The sequence below is a fragment of the Bubalus bubalis genome, chromosome 4 (genome assembly GCF_019923935.1).
Source record: "Bubalus bubalis isolate 160015118507 breed Murrah chromosome 4, NDDB_SH_1, whole genome shotgun sequence".
In the NCBI taxonomy this organism is placed as follows: domain Eukaryota; kingdom Metazoa; phylum Chordata; class Mammalia; order Artiodactyla; family Bovidae; genus Bubalus; species Bubalus bubalis.
This window is the reverse complement of record NC_059160.1, coordinates 54,682,948-54,708,171: the sequence shown is the minus strand read 5'-3', so window position 1 is coordinate 54,708,171 and position 25,224 is coordinate 54,682,948. Positions and strand designations below refer to the sequence as shown.

The window sequence follows — 25,224 nt, the reverse complement described above, 5'->3', positions numbered from 1 at the left end:
CCTGTGCTAAATTTTTAAACTTCAGCTTGAGGAAAGCTTCTTCTATACCACTATACCCACCTAGGTTACTCCCAACCATCACTTTGTTCTTTAAAATATATTAAGAAGAACAATAAAGAGACAAGTAATCAGATCTTAGCAAAAGATCTCATTTTCATCCAGCCCCATGTTAACAGCGAGATGCTATTTGTTGCTCTGTGATAATCACCAGACTTTAATCTTCCTGTGTGGAATGACATCTTAAGTTAAAACCATGTAATTTGAACAATGGAAGAGCAAGTTAACTAGGAAAGGGAAAAAACCCTGTGGATTCAGGGAATTTCCATCGAGTTAACTAATGAGTCATCGAAAATTTACTACTTGATGTACAAATAGACTCCACCTATTCACAACCTTAAAATATAGTTTTGGGGGATATGTGGCCACAGTAAATATTAATAAATATTAAATTGACTGAATTGAATTTTGAATAGCTGGAGTTGATGGATAGTTAATATCTCATTTTCTTCTTGAACCTTATTATTTCAACCAATTTGGATATAAACAGACTTAAGATGCAATATGTTACTCCTTGTTTTGAAAAACAAAGTACAGTGGATATAATTTAACTTTGTCATCATTTATAGATATCAGTTATCTTACCATATGATATCCGCAGAGCTCAAATTATTTGTCTTTTTGTTAATGAGGCCACATTGGTTTGTATTCTGAATTTGTGTCCAACTTTGGATAGCCTTCCTGTTTCATCCCTTGCCAGAAGGCTGCTGTCTTCTTTAATTACTCTTACTAGTCAGTGTGTGAAGCTGTCCCCTTCTCTTCCTTCTGTTGTTTGCTTTGGATCCTGGCCAGGTCAATAATCTAGTTGAGCAGGACTACATTGCAGAGTACCCCATTTAAGGAGGCACTCATTCTCAAGGTCATGCAAATGCAAGGTCCAGACCTGAGTGTCAGTGCCTCTGTAAGTGATGCTCCCTAGTCACCTGGCTCCCCTCACCCTAGTTCCAGTTCCAGGGCTGGGGACCCAGGTGAGAGGTCTTCTCTTGGGAGTAAAGCATTTGAGCTCTGAGAGTGCCAGGTAGGAGGAGCTTGAGACAATTAATTTTGCTCTTCAGAAGCCCTTATAATTTGCTGATCAGCAGCTATTATCTGGATAAGTAAGGTTGCTAGATAGCTGAATTCTAAATAAGGGAGGTGATACTAGACAATATCACCCTTTTGTTCCTATTAATTATGTACACTGTAGAATAAGTTACTGCCCCCAAATCAGTCTGTGACTTTTATTTTGACTGATTCACTCATTTTTATTAAGCAAGGCTATGGATTTTTCCTAAATGATGCATATGACATGAGTTTATTTTTTTTTAAGTATACACACACAAAATTATTTTCAAAGATTTACCATAAATTCTAAATAATTCTCAAACTTTTCAGTCTCAGATCAATTGGCATTCAGTAACTGCTGATGACATTAAAAAGTATCTGTTTATGTGCACTCTATTAATACTTACTGAATTTGAAATTAAAATGGATGAACTTTTAAAGCATAAGAGTACAAAGCACATGTTCTATTAGCTGCCAGAGTGTTAACATCATCACACATTATATATCTTTTGGAAAACTCCACTGCCTGTTTGTGAAAGAATTAGTAAAAAAGGCATAAAATGTCTGAGCATTATTATGAAAATAGTTTTGACCACATGGACTCCTCAAGAGGATTTTAGGGGCTCTTGGGGATCCCAGAGCATACTTTGAGAATTTCTGTTGTAAGTCAGTATATAATTGCCTCTAAAAAATGCATCAGTTCAGTTCAGTTGCTCAGTTGTGTCTGACTCTTTGCAACCCCATGAACCGCAGCACGCCAGGCCTCCCTGTCCATCACCAACTCCCGGAGTTCAACCAAACCCGTGTCCATTGAGTCGGTGATGCCATCCAACCATCCCATCCTCTGTCGTCCCCTTCTCCTCCTGCCCTCAATCTTTCCCAGCATCAGGGTCTTTTCAAATGAGTCAGCTCTTCGCATCAGGTGGCCAAAGTATTGGAGTTTCAGCTTCAGCATCAGTCCTTCCAATGAATATTCAGGATTGATTTCCTTTAGGATGGACTTGTTGGATCTCCTTGCAGTCCAAGGGACTCTCAATAGTCTTCTCCAACACCACAGTTCAAAAGCATCAATTCTTCAGAGCTCATGTATAATCTCCCCTTAAATTCCAAGGTATAAAATCCGGATCTGTGGCCCATAGTGAATAGAACAGGAGACAAAACAATCATATAATTGTGAAAACATTAAATTACATCTAATTTGTGTATGAAAATCTTGATCTCTGATGCATAAGCAATATGGTCAGTGCAAATCCACTGTCATTCCTGTTTGCTAATTTTTTGGTGGCTTTTATGATTCGTATAATCAAAACTTCTCTAAGTGCAATAAATGTCCTCATGCAGACAATATTTTATATTAAAGTGGTTTCCATTGTGCTGTTATCTAGGCATATGAGAGATGGGCTGTGACATGACTTGTGCCAGACTTCACTATCAACAGTGTTTATTGTATATTTAATCCAAAAGAGAAGACAGTGCTTTAGTACCAAAAGTTACAAGAGTTGGCCAGATAAAACCTTATTTACTACAATTTTTGCAATATATAAAGCATTCACATATTTTATTTCAAACCAAGAATTTGACTTTTAGGGAATTTCCTGGTGGTCCAGAGGTTAAGACTCCATACTTCCGCTGCAGGGGATGTGAGTTTGATCCCTGGTTGGGGAATTAAGATCCCACATGCCATGTAGGGTGGCCAAAAGTAAATAAAAATTAAGAAAAAAAAAGAATTTGAGAATAAGAAATAATAATTAAGAATAGCATGCAGTTTTCTCCTACACCCCAGGTTACCAAAGGATGGTTTTAGCACATTTGTTTTATCCAAAAAAAGTGAAAGAAAGCCACATAAACACAAAAAAAGACGTTTAATGATAACAACTGTTATTATATGTTCTTATTATCTTTTCTATGCCTATTAACGTATTCATATAATGTAATTATGCTCTCTGTGCTGTTAAAAGCCTAAATTAAATTGCACATGAGGGCCCGTAAAATAATTTTTAAGTAAATCAAGCAGTATATTATTTGAGCAGTGAGCCCATGGGAAGAAGAGACCTGGGTTGTTTATATCATTTTGGTGTATAGCCACAGAAAGAGAGGCAGATTAATGCCTCTTATTAAAACTTAGCATTGTTTTCCCCATTAATGTATTGACCATGGAACCCTTGATTATGGAAAATAGAAATAGACTGCATTGGAGGGAGCCAACCATTTATGGAGTACCGGGTGCCTAGTCTTTCAGCAGAGACAAGAACCACATATGGACTGTCTCTTTCATAGCGGCCACCAGTGCCCGTCAATTAGAAGGCCCTGGCACTAACTGTGCGGGCCTGCCATTGGCGGCATACCTGTGCTTCTTACAGTAGGTGGTCATAGGAAAAATCCACCATAAATAGATCAAGCCCTTTGAAAGCATGTCAGTGTCGCAGAGGGAAAGAAAGGCTATATCCGTGAATTAGGGAGGATCAAGGACAGCCGCCCTTGCTGAAGGAGCCTTAGTTGCTGGGTCAGAGTCTGGCTGATTTTTATGTTGTCCATGAAAATATTTCCTGGGTTTAATTTTTCAGAGTATACCGATTTCTTTCTTTCTTTCCTTTTAATTCAAAACTATTTAAAAACAGCAACTTACTTAACCCTACTTCTTGAGTCCATCCTGTTGGTCTGTTTTCCAGTGGAGACAATGGGGAAGGATGGATGAGGGAGACAAAAAGCCAACTTTATTCACCTGGGAGAAAAGTCCTCCCAGGTGAATTTGCCTTTTTTTTTTTAATTGAATTTGTTACGATATTGCTTCTTTTTGTTCGTTTGTTTTCATGTTTTGGTTATTTGGGCCACAAGATAGGATCTTTGGCCACAAGATAATTTTGGCCACTTGTAGGATCTCAGCTCACCAACCAGGGATTGAACCCACACCCCCTGCATTGGAAGGTGAAGTCTTAACCACTGGGCAGCCAGGGGAGTCCCTGCCCTTTGGTTTCTGAATAAGCAGAAATATAGCAGCCATTGGAGGAGGAAATGGCAGCCCACTCCAGTATTCTTGCCTGAAGAATTCCACGGACAGAGGCGCCTGGTGGGCTCCTCTTTACAGTCACAAAGAGTCAGACATAACTGAATAAACAACAAACAACAACCTCAATAGATGCCTATTTGCTCAAATTTCAGAAATTAGGGAGCTTCCCAGGTCTTGTATTTCCTGACTGTTGCAACATGGTAAAGCTGGGTGATAATGGGATTGGCATAGTTGGTTGAGGGTTATTTGCTGAGAAAACTAGCCTAGATTTTGAAAAGGGAAATCTTCGGAAAGGCAAGAGGTGGTGCTTTTATTTATTCATTTATTTGACTTCGCTGGGTCTTAGTTGTGTCACATGGGATCAAGCTTTCTGACCAGGGATTGAACCTGGGCCCCTTGCATTAGGAGGTCAGAGTCTTAGCCACTGAACCATCAGGGAAGTCCCCAAAGCGTGTTTTGGAGGTCAAAACTCTGGTCCTAATTGCTCTTTCAAGATGGAAGGTATGTTGACAATAAGAAGAATCTAAATGATGAAGTTGGGTGTGTGCCTGGGAGAAGTCAGCCAGCGAAAGGGTCACCAGCGGGAGACACAGTGTACCCTGCGGGTAAGGCAGACGAAGAAAGCTGCCCTTGGAGTGCCAGGGGATGGTTCTTGATTTCTTGGCAGTGAGCAGAAGGGGCTTTTGTGTGGGTAGAAACAGCCTGCCAGTCAACTATATTTATAGAGCACCTGCTGTGCAGAATTTAAAAGGAGGAGGAGACAGGCCTTGTCCTCAAGAAGCTTGTGATCAAAGAAGTGCATGCACTGTGAACCCACTGCCACTCACAGTCGTGTTTGGAATGGGAGAGGATTCAGCGATACTTACGGCACAGCCTGAGCCTCCTTATTCAAAGTGTGTGTCATGACCAGCAGCACTCGCATCGGTGGGGAGCCAGTTAGACATGCAGAATCTGGACCACCCCCCCGCCAGCAGATCCCCAGAGTCAGAACCTGCACTTAACCAAACCCCAAGATGATTCGTGTGCTCATAGCAGTGTCAGAAGCACCAGAAGGACTGTGGAAGTGCTGAGTCTCAAATATTTTGAGAGAGGAAAGCCTTCTGGCTTGGTGATTAAACCCGTAGAAAAGCTACTTAATTTGCCTCTGAGATTCTTAAACACGGGCATCTCATCTTAGCCACCTTTATAAACCCCATCCTTGTTAAATTCATAATGAGGCTCAATAAATTCCAGTTGTGTGGGAGCTTCTTTCTACAGTCCCTAGTCAGTGGGAGTACAGTGGAAATCGTTGTGAATGAATTATTGTTATAGAGGCAGCTAACGGATTTGGGGAATGTGCAAATGATTTCTGGAGGTGTGGGCAAAGCAGGGCATGACAAAGCCTGTCAGAGACAAACATATGAGTAAGAGAAATACATGAAGAGTTTTTTTTTTTTTTAAGGCAAAAGCGGGGATGTCTCAAGGCCCCAAAATATACCCATAGTGGCTTCTTTTCAGACTAAGTCATGTGCTACTTGGCTCTCATCATTCCTGGTTCCTCATCCCTTCAGGTTTAGAATAGCTGGAATTCTTTGTTTTAAATGTCTTGAAATCTATTGAGAGTTCATCTTCTTATGCTTCTTGTTCCATCAGGATTGATTTAATTGATCAATTTACTTAATTGTGCAAACTCTGTAATGCATATGTGTGTGTGTGTTGTTTGTTAAGTCGCTTCAGTCATGTCTGACTCTTTGCGACCCCATGGACTACAGTCCTCCAGGCTCCTCTATCCATGGGATTCTCCAGGAAAGAATACTGGAGTGGGTTGCCATTTCCTTTTCCAGGGGATCTTCCTGACCCAGGGATCGAACTTGAATCTCTTACATCTCCTGCATTGGCAGGAAGGTTCTTTACCTCTTGTGCCACTTGTAGAACTCATCAAAATATTAATTATTACCATTTTACAGTAGAAGAGTGAGGGGCCTCCCTCCCTCATTTAATTCTCAGATGCTTCCTCAGATGCTACTCCAATCCCAAACATGGTCTAACGTGATGTAGCCCATGAAATAAGGCAAATCTCAGGAGGTAGCATGTGAGGAAAGACAGGAGTGTCATTCTCCCAGGTGTGTCATGATGAAATCATGATCATAATGTGAGAACTATGAAAAGAGAGAGAAAGTATCTATGATGTTTATTGCATTCCCTGTCCCTGCAGGAACCCCTTCATTTCTGCCAGCAACCCTTGAGATGAGTTCTGTTGTTATTGCCATTACTCAGATGAGGAAACTGAGGCATATTCCACTCCCTGAGGCAACATCTAAATGAGGCGATGTGGCCTTGACCATCAGACCAATCAGTTCAGCTGGGGAAAACACAGTGAAATCTCTGCAAAGTCCATCAGCCCGTTTTTGCCTCCACAAGAGTGACCAGCTGAGAAGGGAAGTTCACTTCCATCCTGAAGAGGCCAGGTACCGCCTCAAGCAGACCTGGGTCAGAGGCTGGTTCCACCCTTCAGGGGCTGTGGGACCCCACAGGGCCTCAGTCCCCATCTGTAAAATGAGGATAATGATAATACTGACTCAGAGTGTTATAAGGATGGTAGAAAGTAATATACACTAGGTCCTGCATGCAGTGAGTGGCCGATACATGGTTGTTATTTATTTATTCCTTCACTGGCTATAAAATAATGGGGTTTCTATGATTTTAAGAAGGAAACACTCTGGCTCTGCCTACTCACCAGGCAGGATGCGTTTTCCTACTTCTGTTTGCCACATCTACCCTAAAATGCACCAGCAGTAATACCCTATAATGTTTCTGTAGTTCTGAGTATCTGACATAGTTGACTGTTAGTGATAGATGAAATGTGGATTTGTTGGAAGTTGAACTAAGCCCTTTAAATTGTCAATTTGGTTTGTTTTGGGGGCTGTTACATAGAACCCTGGGGCTACAGAACATCACAAAATGGAAATATCACAAAAATGAAGAATACAGAGTCAGGGCATTTTTACAGTTTCAGTGTCCAAAAACATCCTCTTTTGTTTATTTAATTAGAATTCACCCTTGGCCTTTATTTCCAAAATAAGATTTTAAGCAACCACAGCTTTCCTTACAAAATGGGCCTTTGTTTACAAAGATGTTGAGGAAGCATGGCCAATTTGATAGTTCACACAGTGACTGAAGAATCCCTTGTTAATTTTTTTAATCAATTCATTTAAAGTGGTTTTAGCAATAAGAAGAGGTACTAGGGAGATAGGAAAGGAATCAAAGATGCCTGTTTTTGTTTAGTTGAGAGGGACAGGAAACATAAATACATGGGACTTCCCTGGTGATCTAGTGATTAAAATACTGCACTTCCAATGCCACAAGTGCAGGTTCAATCAGTGGTTGGGGAGCTAAAATCCTGCATGTTGTGAGGTGAGGCTAAAAACACCCCCCAAAACAAAAAAGAAAGACAAATATATGGAGGCAGCTGGAAAATTATTTTTTTCCAATTCATAAATATTTATTTAGATTTCCCTTAATTTCTCTCAATAGTGTTTTATAAAGTTCTGCATAATAATTTTACACATTTTTAATTAGGTTTATTCATAGATACTTTACTTTGTGGACTTTATTCTATAGTAAAATAATGGTATTTTTTTTTACCACATTATTTTCTAACTACCTCCAGCCTAGCAACCTTATTAAGGTAACATTATTTTAAAATATTTGTTTATAGATTCAGTTGAATTTTTTTTTGTGTGTAATAATTCCATCTGAGAAATAATAAAATAATTTTCCTCCATTGTAATCCTTCCACATTTTTTTTCATATCTTATTGCATGATTTAGAAACCGTTAAATAATTAAGGAAAAAAGAGTGTATTATGAGGTGGTCCAGAATGCCTCCAGAATAAAGAAGGGGAACAGAATGGTATAACCAGCTCTGAGAGTCTTTAAGAGAAATGTCAAAAAAAAACCAGACCAAGATTGCCAAAGAATAATAATGGTAATAGTTACTGCTGCAAACTGTAGGGCTCTCTCTACACGCCAGGAACTGTGCTGTGCATTTTACATAGGATTAGCACCCTAAGAGCTCATTTATCTTATTATCCCTATTTCACAGATGAGCATGCCAAGACTGACAGAGATTAAGGAATTGTCCTTGATTATACAGCTCCTAAGATGTGGAGTCAGGGCTCGAACCTAGGTCTGTCTGACACAGTCACATGTAGAGAAGAAAACAAAAGGTCAGTTGGGGTGAAGATCATCACTCTTTTCAGTGGCAGAAAGGTCAGAAGGTGAAAAAAGAAACCACTCTAGAATAGAGGGGCCACCAGTGGTAGGAGGTGCCTGCCAGCCATGGCTTTGACCTTTATCCTGAGGAGTGTAGACCAACCTAGTAGGTAACAGGAGCCTTCATGAGTAGAGTAACAGGCTGAAAGTGAGTGAGAGCATACGTAAACCTGCCGCCGTGGGGAAAAAAGACTAGAAGGCAGGGAAACGTGTTTTTATCTCTTCATGTATTTTTCAATCAGAGTATAATTGCTTTACAATGTTGTGTTAGTTTCTGCCATACGTGAATCAGCCATAGTAATACACATATCCCCTCCCTCTCGGAGAAACTTGTCTTAAAGGGAGCCAGGAAGAGGTCCACGGGCATTGGATGACAATGGCCCCGTCCAAAAGATAGAGTGTCAAAGACATTGGCTCCTCACTCTCGGTATTCCGATATCCATGTGCAGCCTCAGCTCACCCAAAGCTGAGAGGTCAATATTAGATTTCCATTGCCACAGTCAGAGCTCTGAAAATAAAATCCTTTGACGGAGGGTTTCATCTCCGGGCTGACACTGGCAGGAAAGATCCTTTCCATGACGTGGCAAAGAAACGAAAGCGTTTCTGGTGTGCCATCTATGGGACGCTTTGCTTTCACCATATCGCCAAACCATATCACATCCTGCCACGTTATCTTCTGCCTGTCTGTACGGTGATATGTCTTTTCTCCTTCGCTTATATTTCCCCAATAGTAAATTGTAATATACTTGTTTATGGTCATTTGGATGAAAATGAAGTAATTCTGGAATTTAATTTAATTTAATGCATTTAATTTAACTTAATTAAAATGCATTTAATTGTGGAATTTATACCCAGCACAAAACATTAGTGATGAAAAAAGACATTGCTGTCTCCTGGCAGCCCTGCATTCCTCCTCTCTTCATTTGCTACTCTTGCAATGCAGGCTCCTTCTTCTGTCTCCTCCCAGCCTGCCTAGACTAAAACAGGGCACCTGACCTGCACGGTGATGATTCTCAGACCAAACTGCTTGTTGTGAGGTACTGTCCTCTTTGCTTGGCAAGAGCCACTTGTGGAAAAAAATATGGAAAATCATAGATCTGGACAAAGCTAAAACTCCTGGGATCCCACAATATGCTTCTACTACAAAAAGTTTTCTTTGATGTTTATCAAACAAAAAGTTTGTTTGTTTGTTTATTTTTTTAAAAAGATCACCTTTAACTCTCTCTTCCTGCCCTAAAGTAGGAGCAGCTGATTCAGATACTCATCACTAATTCCCTGTTCTGGGCATCCATGGGGATTCAGCAGGGGAAATTCTATGCACATTGTTCATAAGATATGCCTTTAGCTACTTGGATATACATTCTTTTATTTTACTGGAATATAATTGCTTTACAATGTTGTTGTGTTAGTTTCTGCTGTACAATGAAGAGAATCAGCTATATGTATGCATATACCCTCTCCCTCTTGGATCTCCTTCCCACCACCCTGTACATATATTCTTCAGTATAAGTTTCTTTAACAGACTTGACTGCCAGATTGCTATAATCCTGGGTACCCAAAGCCAAGTATAAAAACTCAAAACCAGAGCCTAGAGAACTTTGGATAAGTGTAGGCAAAATATCTCCAGGCATACAAACTTCCAAGAATGACTGTGACTATGAGGGGGGCTGGTTCTCTTTCCCAGTGAACAATGGTTTACTTTATGATAAGAGGAAGTGCTGCAAAGCCAGAGGACTTTGTTCTCGTCATCATTCAGAAAGAGATGCTGCTGTTGGTGATGCGGTAGTGCTCTTGCTCTCTGAGGAATCTGGGGTCTCATTTTCTGAGCACCTGAGGTTCTAAGGGACATGCTTGGTACTCACTGTGTCTCATTTCAGCCTCACAGCAACCCTAAACGTATGAGATAGGTGTTGTGTCCATTTTTCCAGGGAAGGGAAACAGGCTCAGTGCCTTTAAATGCTCTGCCTGCTGCCCAAGAATATAACTAAGTAGAAGGACTTCTGGATGCCCATTTCACCCAATCTCTGTCCATTACTACACTCTGCCTCTCCTGGAAGTCTATATATCTTCAAACCACATTTAGATCCTCACCTCATGCCATACATCAAAAGACAGTGTGCCTTGGGCTGATGCATTTCCTCTCTGGAAGATGGAGTTGAGCAGAGACTGGAGCTGTGCAAAGTAACTTTTCTCAGGATAGGAGAGACTGACACTTCTATTACTCTTTTCATTTCTAGAAAATGAAGTGCTGGCCCCAGCTCCAGCTCCACCCCCAGAAGGTGAGTAAAAAATTACAGTCTTACATGTTTAGTCTGCAAACACAGACCATCCATCCCAGCGTGATTTGTCCTCCACGGAAGCTGTGAGTATTAAGCTAACTCCTGGCTGTCACGGGTTTGTAATCATAACTGTACCTTGTATTTATATAACTTTCTTATGTTAATCTGCTTTGGATGGCACATCATACACTTATAAAACCTATGAAGTTAGGCCAAAGTTCTTATGCTCATGCTTTCTCCTTGTGGAGGTTGAGTCTCCAAGGGGCTGAAGGATTGACAGTGCTTTTTCACACATAGCTAAAGGTAAACAGAGCTAAAGGTAAACATATATTTCTTCCTTAGTACTGGAAGATGAGCAGCCATCTCCTTACTTGAACTGCGTCACCATCAAGAACCTCCAGAAACTCCCAGGGGAGTTTCCAGGAAGGTTTGGTGGCCTCGAAGGCTCAACCGCAAAAACTGCTCCAGTCCCTGGTACTCTGTTGTCCAGCAGGTGGCAACAGAAAACAAGCAGTAAAGAGTTCCAGTGAATTTGGCAGGTAGAGGGAGTGTCTAGCAACACAAGTGAAGCCTGCTTTTTTTTAATCCAACACGCAAGGAAGAGAAGGAGATTGGAAGAATGGCAAGCTCAAAAGGAAACTCCAGGACCATTTGTCTGCCCACTGAAATGGCCCCCACGGTGGAGGCAACCAGAATTACATGCATTTTTCTAAGAAGATGGGCCTCCCTGGTGGCTCAGACGGTAAAGAATCTGCCTACAATAGGGGAGACCTGGGTTCAGTCCCTGGCTTGGGAAGATCCTCTGGGTCGAGAAGATCCACTGGAGTGGCTACCCACTCCAGTATTCTTGCCTGGGAAGTCCCATGGACAGAGAAGCCTGGCGGGTTATAGTCCACAGGGTTGCAATCACAGACCATCCATCCCACCAGCGTGATTGGTCTTCCACGGAAGGACTCTTAGCAAAGAGTCGGACATGATTGAGCAACAACACTTTCACTTTTCTTTACCCATCAAGGCACCAAAGTGCCCTCTCTCACAAGATGAGAAACTGGAATCCAGTAAATAGTTATTCACAGGATATTTTCCATGTGCCCTAACCCTTTAGAAAGATACAGAGCTTACTGATAGCTGTGTGCAAATGTACTGTATTTAGAGTGGAAGAACTCTTAGTAGGAAACATTTCCCTGTATTCAGTTTGCTTACAGTCAATTAGATAATAAAATACGGCCCAGAGAACAATTAAGTAAGATACAGTAGTGGCTCAGTGGTAGAGAATTCGCCTGCCAATGCAGGAGACGCAGGTTCAATCCCTGGGTCAGAAAGATCCCCTGGAGGAGGAATTGGCAACCCACTCCAGTATTCTTGCCTGGAGAATCCCATGGAAAGAGAAGCCTGGCAGGCTGCAATCCATGGGGTCATAAACAGCTGGACACGACTGAAGTGTCTTAGCATTCATGACAAATAAATGAAACAGCCTCAGTGCCATTTAGTTCAAACGGGGGCAAGCTCAAGTTTAGTTTTCTTTCGAACCTACGTGTGACAGTCTTCTTAGGAACTTCTTTGGTATGTTTTCTTTTTGCACACACAGATTTATGTTTTATTTATTTTGCCAGCACTGAGGACGCTGAGAACCTGCAGGCCAATACATATATAACCTTTCCTTTCTCTTCTCCAGATCAGCAGCTCTCACTGGACCACTGCAAAGTTGCCCTAGTTATGCCGTGTTTCATATTTATTATGCAATACTGATCCCCTGTTCCTAAAACAAGTCTTATCCCAAACTCTGCTAAAATTATTCGTATTAGTTCATTCAGATTCAGATGTCTAGTCATCAATCAAAAAAAAAAAAGAGAGGGAGAGAGAATTCAAGGTTGAAACAATTCTTTTCTTGCATAAACCATAAGTCAGACACCATTTGTAGGTATCTAAACTATTGATAATGCAATTTTAATTAGAGATGCAAGCCAGAGGGTCTCAACAGATAAAATCTGACGTTTCAGCTCTTGTGTTGCTTTTTTTTTGCCACACAAATTAACCAAGAAGGTCTGAAGAAGGTTCTTCAAAAAGTCTATCCCTTTTTGGGGTCTAAAATGAAGTGCTCAACATTTTATACTCATTCCATACCAGCATGTTATAACATGGTCTCAGCATAGCTAAGCTATTTTAAAGAAATCTGTATTGCATGTTTCTATGTGTACTTTTTTTTAACATGATCAGATTTATTAGCTGTTTTTATTAAAAGTTTAATGTGACTACATTATCATTCTTCAATTCATAATAATTCACATATAGTATAATAAAGGAGTATGCAGTATCATTTCTGCTCTGTTCTGTTGTCATTAATTTCTTGATTCCCACCTCACCTCATTGCTCATCACACAATTAAATGCTTTATTTAAGATACTTTATAAAATGTGCTTGTACTTTCCACACAGAACCAAACAAAGAGAAGGCAGCTGGAACTGCACCAGTAAAAGGTGAGTTGAAGAGAGGAAGAGTGAGGATGAATTCAACAAAGTTAGAAGCAGAAAGAGCTTGGTCATGATTGCCAAGGAGGCCCCATAGAATGTGTCCTTATTAGTTAACTATGATTCCAGATGTCCATTCATCAATTTTTAAAGACAGAGAATTTATAGTTGAAACAGTTCTTTTCTTACATATACCATAAGTCAACCACTGTCTGCAGAATTCTAAACTCACATGATTCTAAATGGAGAGATACAAACCAGAGGGTCTCAACTGATACAATTTTATTTTTTGCTCTTGTATTTATTGCCACTCAACTCAACCTAGAAGATTAATATGGGCACCCAAATATTTTCTTTGAAACCACTGTACAGTTGCAGATTTTATCCTCAACTTTTTAATATTATCTAGAGGTCTGAACTATTGGACTTCAAACTTTCTTAAAATGTCTGTCTATTGTTGGAGTCTAAAATGAGGTGATCCATACATTATGCTATTTCCACACCAGTATGTTGTAATATGGTCTCGGCATAGCTAAGCTATTTTAGCAAAATCTATTTTGCGTGATTTTATGTACACTTTCCCCCCAAGGTGATCAGATTTATTAGCTGCTTTAATTATGTTTAATGTGACTCTCTATTATAATTTACCAATTTGTAATTCATGTATAGAATAATAAAGGAGTACATAGCATCATTTATGCTCCATTCTGTTATCATTAATTCTTCTCTCCCCACCTCCACTTTGTTGAAATGAAATGTTTTCTTTAAGATACTTTATAAAATGTGCTTGTACTTTCCACACAGAACCAACTAAAGAGAAGGAGGCTGGAACTGCACCAGTAAAAGGTGAGCTGGGGGAGGAGAGTAAGACTGAATTCAACAAAGTTAGAAGCAGAAAGAGTTTGGTCATGATTACCAGGGGGCCCCATAGAACATGTCCTTATTAGTTAGCTATGATTCAGATGTCTATTCATCAATTTTTAAAGAGAGAGAGAGAATTCATGGTTGAAACAATTCCTTTCTTACATATACCACAAGTCAGACACTGCAGGATTCTAGACTCATATGATTCTAAATGGAGAGATACAAACTAGAGGGTCTCAACTGATACAAACTGATGTTCTTGCTCTTGCATTGTACTTATTGCCACTCAGCTCAACCGAGAAGATTAATATGGGCACCCAAATATTCTCTTTGAAACCACTGTACAATTGCAGATTTTATCCCTGACTTTTTAATATTATCTGGAAATCCAAACTATTGGACTTCAAGCTTTCTTTAAAAGTCTAAAATGAAGTGATCAAACTTTATACTACTTCCAAGCCAGTATGTTATAATATGATCCCAGCATAGTTCAGCTATTTTAGCAAAATCTGTTTTGCATGATTCTATGTATACTTTTTCCCCAAGATGATCAGATTTATTAGCTGCTTTAATTAAGTTTTTATGTGATTCTATAATTTCCCAATTTGCAATTCATTTATAGCATATTAAAGGAGTGCATAGCATCATTCATGCTCCATTCTGTCATCATTAATTCTTCTCTCCCCACCTCCACCTCATGAAATGAAATGCTTTCTTTAAGATACTTTTAAAAATGCGCTTGTACTTTCCACACAGAACCAACTAAAGAGAAGGAGGCTGGAACTGCACCAGCAAAAGGTGAGTTGGAGGAGGGAGAGTGAGGCTGAATTCAACAAAGTTAGAAGCAGAAAGAGCTTGGTCATGATTACCAGGGGGGCCCATAGAATGTGTCCTTATTAGTTAGCTATGATTCAGATGTCTATTCATCAATTTTTAAAGAGAGAGAGAGAGAATTCATGTTTGAAATAATTATTTTCTTACACACACCACAAGTCAGACACTGCAGGATTCTAGACTCATATCATTCTAAATGGAGAGATACAAACCAGAGGGTCTCAACTGATACAATTTGATGTTCTTGCTCTTGCATTGTATTTATTGCCACTCAACTCAACCAGGAAGATTAATACAGGCACCCAAATATTTTCTTTGAAACCACTGTACAATTGCAGATTTTATCCCTGACTTTTTAATATTATCTGAGGTCCAAACTATTGGACTTCAAACTTTATTAAAAAGTCTGTCTCTTGTTGAAGTCAAAATGAAGTGATCAAACTTTATACTATTATCAAACCGGTATGTTATAATATGGCCCCAGCATAGCTAAGCTATTTTAGCAAAATCTGTTTTGCATGATTTTGTGAACACTTTTTCCCCAAGATGATCAGGTTTATTAGCTGCTTTAATTAAGTTTATATGTGATTCTATAATTCCCCAATTTTCAATTCATGTATAGCATATTAAAGGAGTACATAGCATCATTTATGCTCTATTCTGTTGTCCTTAATTCTTCTCTCCCCACCTCCACCCCATTGCTTATCACACAATAAAATACTCTCTTTAACGTATTTTTTAAAGTGTGCTTGTACTTTCCACACAGAACCAAATAAAGAAAAGGAGGCCGGAACTTCACCAGGAAAAGGTGAGTCAGAGGGAGGGAGAGTGATGCTGAATTCAACAAAGCTAGAAGCAGAAAGAGCTCAGCAATGATTACCATGGAGGCCCCAAAGAATTTCTCTGCAGTGTGTTTCATCAGTGTGGCTTAGAGTTCTTCCTTGGCATTTTACCTGCACAACCTAATCAACATTAACAACAAATGGTGCTTTGATCAGTTTTCATCACATTTTCAGAAGAAAAGCAGCAATGATACTATCACAAGAACTTGCTGGGATGCCCGCAAATTTATTAGTAGTTTCCAAGTTCCCATGTGCATGTGAAGGAAAAGAGATGTCTGGTCTTCTTGGGATTACACCTATTTGGAAAGCTTTCTTGATTACCCAGATTTTTTTTAATTGAATGTTTTCATGTTAGTGTGTAAACTGTTCCAGGTTTCACTAGTAATTTTGAAAACTAGAATCCCGTTTTGTAACACTTTGCATTCATGTAGATTTATAGAATGAGTTATATAGAGGGATAATACAAGTTTAAGCGAACATAACGTTACTCCTTTTTGAATTGGAAGCATTCATTTCTGTACTATTATTCTAGTCTCACTTTATATGGGGATAGTCTAGTTTTAGAAAATGAATAATGTTTATCACATACTTTTTCATGGATCCATGAAATACTAATTCCTTTGTTTCCCCATGGAGGAAGTCATTGTCATTCCTGACCATTTGTCTCAAGTCAAGGGGCATTAGTCTCCTATAGAAGAAAGTTTCCACTGAGGTAGATGACAATTTTGCTTTGTACATCTGTATCACCACTTAAAAATTTTATTTGATATTTGTGCAGTGAAAAACATATTTTAAATTCTGGAATAATCCATTATTTCTCTTTTTTTTCTGGAAACCCCTTTTGTTTGTTCTTACTATCTTAAATTTCATTAACGAATTCCTATGGTATTTTTATCTTCTATACATTAGTAAAATACTTTTTTTTCTTTCTTTCAGTACTTGGACCACTTTTTTTCAGCTAACTTGAATTTACAGCTCTCATAAATGAATACCTAATGTTAGTACACTCACTTTGTCCTTGACCTTCAGTGGCTTCCATGGATAGTAACATGAATGCTAATCCCGGCCACATGGACCAGTCTGAAGGTTATTTGCTTATGGAATGCAGAGAGTGCAAACTCCTAGAACACCTTCCATGAGATGGGTTCAAGGAGGTTTGGACATCCTGGCTGTAACATTATTCTTTACAAGGCTGATGGTGTACACCTCTGTTTCCAGATTTGGAAAGGTGCTTGGACCAGGCTATAAGGCTTAACCAACAGAGCAGATGATGTAATCCCAGAAGGCAAACTGTCAAAGTTTTAACAAAGCCTGTGCCTGACCCTTAATCTGAAAATCCATATTATATTTGTATGTTTAAATGAGAAAATGCCTACCTTTAAGTTAAAATCAACCAACCAACAGTCTACCAATCCAAAAAGCTCTTTATGCAGAACATAATATGATGAAAGAGCAAGGTCATTATGACCAAAAAGGGCATTTTGAAATTAGTAACATTTTTTTTCTGACATTTGCAGAAGTTAAACAAGGTCATGGCCACATGCAGTCACATGCTCAGGAACATAAACTGCCATGTATGTGTTTGCTCTACATGCCTAGAAAGCAAATCGATTTAGGATAGAAAGTGACATCCCTAAATAAAGAAGGTAGGTGGTGGAAGTTATTTCTAAATATCCAATCCCCTTCAACTATTACTTACTTTCATCAAGGACAGGTAAATTTCAAAGACAATACTCAAGTGAAAAGGTGAAAAGTAGACACAATAATCATTGCTACATATATAGCCCTGGCTGAGAAAGAATTCTTGCATGAACATGAGCAAGACTGACAAGTGCAACAGACCTGCCTTCCAGTTTACACTAGAATCCCTGTCCTTCACCCTCCCCCAACCCTCAGTCCATCTAATTGTTTTTAACCATTCAAGGCAGGTGCTACTTTTTCCCATGACCATCCTAACTTACTTTCACTTCCTCTTCTTTCTCCTGATTTTTCTTGGACTGATTGTGTATGTCATTAAATCACCCTTTTCTCCACTTAATCTTGTATTAATTGTTCATTCCTTTTCCTAACAGGCTGTAAGCTTTGTGATGGTCAGGCACCAAGTCTTAACACCTCTTTGGACCTCTCATCTCATTTCTTCCAGCATCTGGCAGAGAGCTGCATATGGCGATCTCCTAATAAATACCTGTAGAATGAATGATCAATTGAATTTCCATGCTGACTTAGCTGCTGAGCGTACAGACAATGGTAATCTAGATAGATTTTTATTTCCATTTGCTGGGCAGGAGGATGAACATCCATCCCATGCATGCTCTTAGTTAGTAAGGTTTGGAATGGGATGCCAGTGCTGTGTATTATGTATGCTCATCCTAAGACCACATGGATGATATAAGATCAGCCCATTTAACATTACTGGAAATGGTCACATCTGGATTAGAACATTTCTTGCACTTTAGTGTACTATCTAATTAGTTGAAGTATATTCAGTTAATAGCTCTAAGATGCTCGCTATTAAGAACATTCATTAGATTGATTGTAGTTCCATCAGGACAAAGAGAGAACAAATAGCCATCAATCTCCCTTTATACCACATACATGACATACATTCTGGGCTTAACTTGACCTTCATTTATAGAAACAGAGTCATAGAGGGCATGTCATTAATCATGGCTCTCTCTGATGATGTTAATCTAAATTAATTTTAAAAAAGAGAACAACATCCATAGCAAAGCCATCTTAATATCTTTTCCAGATTGACTGCATCATTCTGAGACAACCTGGCGATGTTCTGAATTTTTGTTTTTTTGTAGTCGCAGAATGTTGTTTGGTTCTGATATCAATCTTACCGGTAGTGTTTGTGACTAGATGTGCCAACTTTTCACATCTACGGAGTCTCTGGTAAACAGCTGATTTCTCAGGAAGTGGTTTATTATTTGTTTATATTTGCTTGTTTGCCCCTGGACTTGCCTATCTAGGTATCCTGTTCCCTAATAGTGCTCACTGTCTTGGAATTGAAATGATCAAGATGACAATAAAGAAATGGGTTTAACCAAACAGCAACATTGGAATTTAGATATCCCTTTCAGAGTGATCGTACTGGAAGATAATGTCCTTGAAAAAATAATGCTGCTGTGGCTTAGAATTCTTCCGAAATAATCACAGGTAACAAATCAGTGGAAAGCTAAGTATAGTATCTATATCCTCAGTGGGGCCAGAGATCTGTCTTCTATTCCAATATTCATTTATTCATCTCAAATATCCACTGAGTATTGGCCATGTGCCAGGGGCAGGTCTAGGAACTGGGTCTTGCTCTCTTAGAGCCAATTTTAGGGAGCTTTAGAAGGAAGAGTGGGCTTCCTTGGTGGCTCAGATGGTAAACAATCTGCCCTGCAATGTGGGAGACCCAGGTTTGATCTCTGGGCAGAGAAGATCCCTTGGAGAAGGGAATTGCTACCCACTCCAGTAGTCTTGCCTGGAGAATTCAATGGACAGAGGAGCTTGGTGGGCTACATGGGATTGCATGGGGTCCATGCAACCTGGGGTCGCAAAGAGTCAGACACAACCAAGCAACTCACACTTTCACTTGAGAGGAGAATACCATTAGTAGAGGACGGTAGATTTCAGCTTTGGAAGCAGACAACTGTGATGGAGGGCCATGGGTGGAGAATAATGTGGGTGTGCAAGTGCGGTCATACTTTCTTTTTTCTTTTAATCAATCAACATCATATGTGTGAACTTAGTCTAATGAGACTGAGTCTCTTCTGTGCCGAAACGATTAGCCCTGTGGGGCATTTCAAGTCTGGTTCTATGAGTGGTTCCGCATCTATCAGTAGCATTAGAATCAGAGATCAGCTTGCAGATCAGTACTCATCCTAATGCCTAAGTTCTGATATATATTTTTAAATTTTGAGACTTATCATTTTATAGCCAGTATATTTTTTGGTAAGCCCAGCTGGGGTCGTTAATGCCACTCTTTATTTTTCTTCCAGAGAAAAAAATGCCCTTGGTTATTGCTGCAACAGAAATGAAAACTTTTTTTTCCCCAGGCATTTTCATTAACATTACCACAAACCATCACGAATGAACCCTGTGTGTGTTTACTGTCTCGTAACTTGAGATGAAGAGTCTTTCTTTTAGCTTGAATGTGGTTGTAAGATGAGGAAGTGAATCAGCAGAAGTTCCAGCAAATTTCTCCTAAATGATATGATTTCTTAAATGAAATGATTTTTTTCTCCATTTAGGTCCATTTACATCTGCAATAACATTGTCTTGGTCTGTATATTCTAACTATGTGATTTATTTATAATGAATTTTGTTAAAAGTTAATGACTATACTTCAACATTTTAAAACACAGCCATTATAAAATGAAACATTGATTTAATAGATTTGGGGGGAAACTCATTAAATAAATGCATTTATAGTACAGTGAATCCTGATTTCAGAAGCACCAAAGTGTGAAGACATGTGTCTCATTCAGAAAATACCATAAATTAATCAAATGTCTCTAAACATGATGAATTAATGTTAGCTGTTTTTGTTATTGCCTTCCATATTGATTGTTGTTGTTGCTGTTGTTATTTTGGTAACATATGCCAATATTTACTACCACTGACTATCGTGCTTGAGGAATTCATAAATTCATCTGTATGAAACAAAGTATTATACCTGTATTTAATTTAGGTTTGTTTACAGTACATTTTAACTGTATATATTCTAAAATCTCAACAATTGTCCTAAGTATGTATACTTTAAAAATTAATTTTAAAAAGGCAATTTAAGTTAAACATAGGTAGGAGTTATTTTATGCCCAAGAGAACTTGAAGAATTATAGGAATGGACACCTTCTACATCTCTGGGGTTCTCTCTCTCACTTTCCAGATTTTTCATATGGACCGCCTGAAAATTCCAGGCTTGTAATATGGGTTCTTTCTCCATTTTCCAGGTGTTCTTCATTAGGAACTTCAATGTTGAAAGAATTATTTTTATGATTTTACAAATGCTGTTTTCCCATGACTTAAAGACACATAAAATTCAATTTTGGTAAATTTCTCTTCTATGTAGCTCAGGAAGATAGTTCTGTTGCTTTCAGTTTGTGATGTCACATAGGCCATATCTTTAGCCAAAAACAGATGTTTAATTTTCATCACCATTGTAGTTGCTTTTAAATAGAAATAAGAAAATATGACATATTTTGCATTTTTTGTTTGCAAATGATCTTTGTATAATGCCACACCTTTCATATGTGTGATGCTGGATTAGGCAGAGCCCCAAAGAGTTGGATATTCAATTTTCCTCCAAGCAGTAGAACCTGTTTTTCTATGGTACATAAGAAAAAATTCAACCAGGCAATTTTTTTTAAGGAGTTCAGGTCAGAATCCCAACATCTTAATTTTATTTCCCAATCTAAAAGATGACAGGAACAAAACTACTTTATTATTTTTTTTAATGTCAACATTTTAGTTTTATTTATTTATTTTAAAATTCCACCTCATTTTTAATTGGAGGATAATTACTTTACAATGCTGTGATGGTTTCTGCCATACTTCAACATGAATCAGCCAAAGGCATACCCATATGCCCTCTCTCTCACCGCCCTCCCCAACCTACGTCTCTAGGTTGTCACACAACGGCAGCTTTGGGTTCTGCTTTATTTATTTTGACCGTGCCACATGGCTTGCAGGATCTCAGTTTCCTGACCACAGGTTAAATCCAGGCCACAGCAGTGAAAGGCTGTGATGCTTTCTGTGTGGTGCCTTAATAGTCTAAAATGGTTGTGCATGTTCCTCAAATAGTCTTATAATTTAGTGGACTTTGAAACTACTCACCCATCAAATTTTTGCTTCAAATGTGGCTTCTCTTTTCATTTTAGTGTTACGAACGTGTGTACTCTTTTCCCAATCATTTGCATTCTAAACAATTAACTCAAGGGTTCATTAGGGTTCATCAGGCACTGTGCACAAAGTAAACAACAACCACACCTTATAAAATGCAGTGTTCATTTGACTCAAAATAGTTCTATTTCCTAGTTAAAATATAATAAAGGAAGCTGCTTTCTAGGATTTGGTTGCACTTTAAAACTTCATTTTTAAGAATTTTTACAAGATTTTAAATCAAGATTCTTTATGCATTTTAGTAAATAAAGGCCTTCAAATAGGTTACACGAATAAAATACTACATACTGAGTTAAATGTATGGCAAATGATATAGAGATATTACAAGGCATTTTATTTTTGGTTATGTAAAATTTTAATTATATAAGTTTTCTGAAATGCAGAATTACCCTAATTGCTCAGAAATACCTCAGTTCAGTTCAGTTGCTCAGTCATGTCTGACTCTTTGTGACCCCATGGGCTGTAGCACGCCAGGCTTCCCAGTCCATCACCAACTCCTGGAGCTTGCTCAAACTTGCAGAAATACCTAGACTCCCCCAAATGCAAAGAGTTTGTGGAAAGTAAATGGATATTCCAGGAGAAAAGGATTCAAGCATGAATTAAGTTTGGGAAATGCTAATACTGTATCATTTCTGATCTCCATCCTCATGAGCACCGAAGACTGAGATACCTTTCAGTAACTGCATACAAACAACACCATAAAACACAAACATGAAATTTTATTTAGCCTAGTGTTTCCCAAGCTTCTTTGACCAAAGAGATCTTCCTCTGAAGAATCTTCAATCCCACAATACCCAGTGAATCACCTTTTGGGTTCTGAAGATAAGACATTAAGGTTTTCTATACATTACATTAGTTATTTTGTTTAAAAAAAGTAATAAAATACATCTTTGGTTGACAGTTTAAGAAATTTCAGACTAGTAAATAATATATGTTGTAAATATACTAATATGTTGTACCTGTGCTATTTTACTTCTTGTCAGGACTTTTTAAAGCACTTTTTAAATCAACAGTCTCATGCGTTTGTTTTCTGTACCCTATTTTATATAGTCATTTAAGTTCGTATTTTGAAGCCCACAATTATTCTAGTATTTTAAGTACGAAGATTATTAATATTTACACTAACACTAGTCTTTATGCTTTGGGAGGAAAGGAGCAGAAGTTTAGATAAACACCAAATACCTATTTAACCATCTAAAATGTAAGACACTTTGAAATTCAGACATTTTAGAAAAGGGAATATTCAGTGTCTTTGTACAAATACTACAAGGGATATTTTGGATTTTTTAAATGGGTAAATATTGGATTGGCAAAAAAATTCATTCGTGTTTTTCTGTAAGATGTTACAGAAAAAAACAAATTTTTTGCCCAATCCAATATCTTATAAATATATATAAAGTATTCATAAATAGTTTACAAATTGTTAAATATTTTTCAGATTATATTTTCCAACACCAATATAATCTTGGGAAAAGATAGATAAAATTCCTAAAATAACTACTGGTGAACTTAGTATAACAAATGGATACATACTAGTTATTGTTGACTTTTGTTTCCTAAATATAGAAGGAGAATTAATTATAAGGCTTTCTGAGGGCATTGAGTTATCAAACTATATAAAAACATACATGATTTTAAGTCTGTGTTCAAATGAAAGTGGTATATGAGTGATGCTGTCAGTGACTTTCGCTACAAAATAAGAACTCAAAATGCACCTCCATTGTTGATTTCATCGAAGTTAGATTGTTTGCATTAATTTTGTTTCTAATTTACAAGTACATAAAAAGTTTGCATAGAATACCAATTTTAAAGCTACTTTCATTGAGATTATCCAAATCACTCTTTTACATTTGTTTATTTTTCTCTTTTGCCTACAGTTTAATCTCTCAGGTGCCAAGTCCTCTAAGGCTTACTCATCTGTTGAGTGTTTTGTGTAGTTTCTCTTCTTCTTTTGCAGATTCCTCTTTTCTCAGGATACTCAGGATGAAGTTCTTTTCTCCTTGACTTTTGATTCCTCTTTCTTATTTCAGATGAAGAGGACGCCTCCCCTCCTGTTGCCCTGCCTCCAGGTTAGGATGATTCCAACTCCTTTCCCCACTTTGCAATGCATTATTGATCAACAGTAAAGGTGATGGGTTGACGGAGTTGCTCGATGAGACCAAACCCAGAACAGGGTACCCCCTTCTTGCCAGCACCAAAGAGGGAAAATGTTGGCTTTAATGGCAGTTTTTTTTTTTAACATCAGAAACTTTTTAAAAAGAGGCTTTCTTTGTGAAATAAATAAAAATAGTAACTCCTGGATATAAATTTTAGGGGCAAAAAATGTGTTTCATCTCCAGCTGTATACTCTTTTCCCTTGTTCTTTAGATATGTGGATGTGTAAAACTTTATTCTTATTTTTTAAATAGGACACATACCTTTTATAGATGTTTTCAAAGTTGAAGCTCTACTGGTTTTCCATCCAGACCAACTTGTAGTGTCTTTTCTCCCCATCATCAAAAGAGACAGGATATGGGGGATCTGAGAAGGTTAAAGCCAGCCATTCCGTTTTCTCCCCTCCCCCTTGTGTCATCCAAATCACACTTTCCTTTCAGGTTTGGGTAGTCGGGCTCTGGAAAGAAAAGATTCAGGTGAGCACACACCGGAAGCAAGGTGTCTCGACCTCATCCTAATATAGTAATCACTAATGGCCTCACTTCTTGAAGCTGTATTTGATTCTAATCTTGGTTTTATTCAGTTTGTAGCTTTTATAGCAATCTTTTATTACATTCCTCTGACTAGAAAACTAATGCATTAAGAAACAATTAATTTTGCATGATACACACACACACACACACACACACGCACACATGAATTCAGAAATCTGGCCACATACACCACAGGTTCCTTTGTTTCATTATCACTATCATTTTAACATTTGGCAAATACATAGAGACGAAGAGACTTTTAAAATTACCATTCCGACCCCCGGGAAAAAATAAATAAATAAATAAAATAAAATCACCATTCCTGGGATGTATTGACATTAAATAATAATTCCTATTTTTATAGAAATTTACATACACTTAAAAAGAATACTGCCAAATGTAACCTGCTGTAGCCACAATTCTGGATGGTTATTTATTCTTTCATTTATCCAACAAATGTGTTTGAGTGCGGACTGATTCTGCTATGGACCTCTTTGTGGGTGGGGCATTTTTGCAGACCCTTTCTGAGATAGAAATGAGCAAAATAGAAAATCCAAGTCCTCACATTTCAAATATTAATGGCCACTCTGCACTATTACAAATATACACAACATAAAATTTTAACATCAACTTGGGTATTTTTAAAAATTGTACAATCGCGTGACAACATCGCTTAACTTCACTGTGAGAATGATGGTCTCTGGATAGGAATACTAAGCATGATTGACACGTGGGAACTAAAATAACTAAATCTACATTTCCTCCTTTTCAAGATACATTAACAGGTTGAGTGTTGGCAACCCATGCACTTTTTTTTCCAGTTATTAGTGGCTGAAACTGAATTTCCTTTCATTCAGCTCTCAGAGACAGAAGAACTTTCTACAGTTCTCTCTCCTGCTCTCCTCATTGGACAGCTGATTGATACCTCCTAAGCACCTGGAGTGCAAAATAGAAAATGCAAAATAAGCTTCATTTCCAGATTGTCTGTCTTCACGGG

At 38.3% G+C, this 25,224-nt stretch overlaps 1 protein-coding gene across 10 annotated transcripts in view; it reads left to right on the top strand.

Annotated features, from left to right (window-relative positions):
* Positions 1-25,224, top strand: part of MYBPC1 (myosin binding protein C1) — a 101,829-nt gene that overhangs the window by 8,956 nt on the left and 67,649 nt on the right. For 4 of the 10 annotated variants that reach the window (XM_006043587.4, XM_006043588.4, XM_006043590.4 and 1 more), the window contains exons 2-8: positions 10,599-10,640; positions 13,076-13,117; positions 13,913-13,954; positions 14,729-14,770; positions 15,573-15,614; positions 23,571-23,609; positions 24,135-24,170. In XM_006043587.4, coding sequence (XP_006043649.3) covers positions 10,599-10,640; positions 13,076-13,117; positions 13,913-13,954; positions 14,729-14,770; positions 15,573-15,614; positions 23,571-23,609; positions 24,135-24,170 — 285 coding nt within the window. The remainder of the gene's footprint in view (positions 1-10,598; positions 10,641-13,075; positions 13,118-13,912; positions 13,955-14,728; positions 14,771-15,572; positions 15,615-23,570; positions 23,610-24,134; positions 24,171-25,224) is intronic. The other 6 variants (XM_025283634.3, XM_025283638.3, XM_025283635.3 and 3 more) reach the window with 5 other exon arrangements.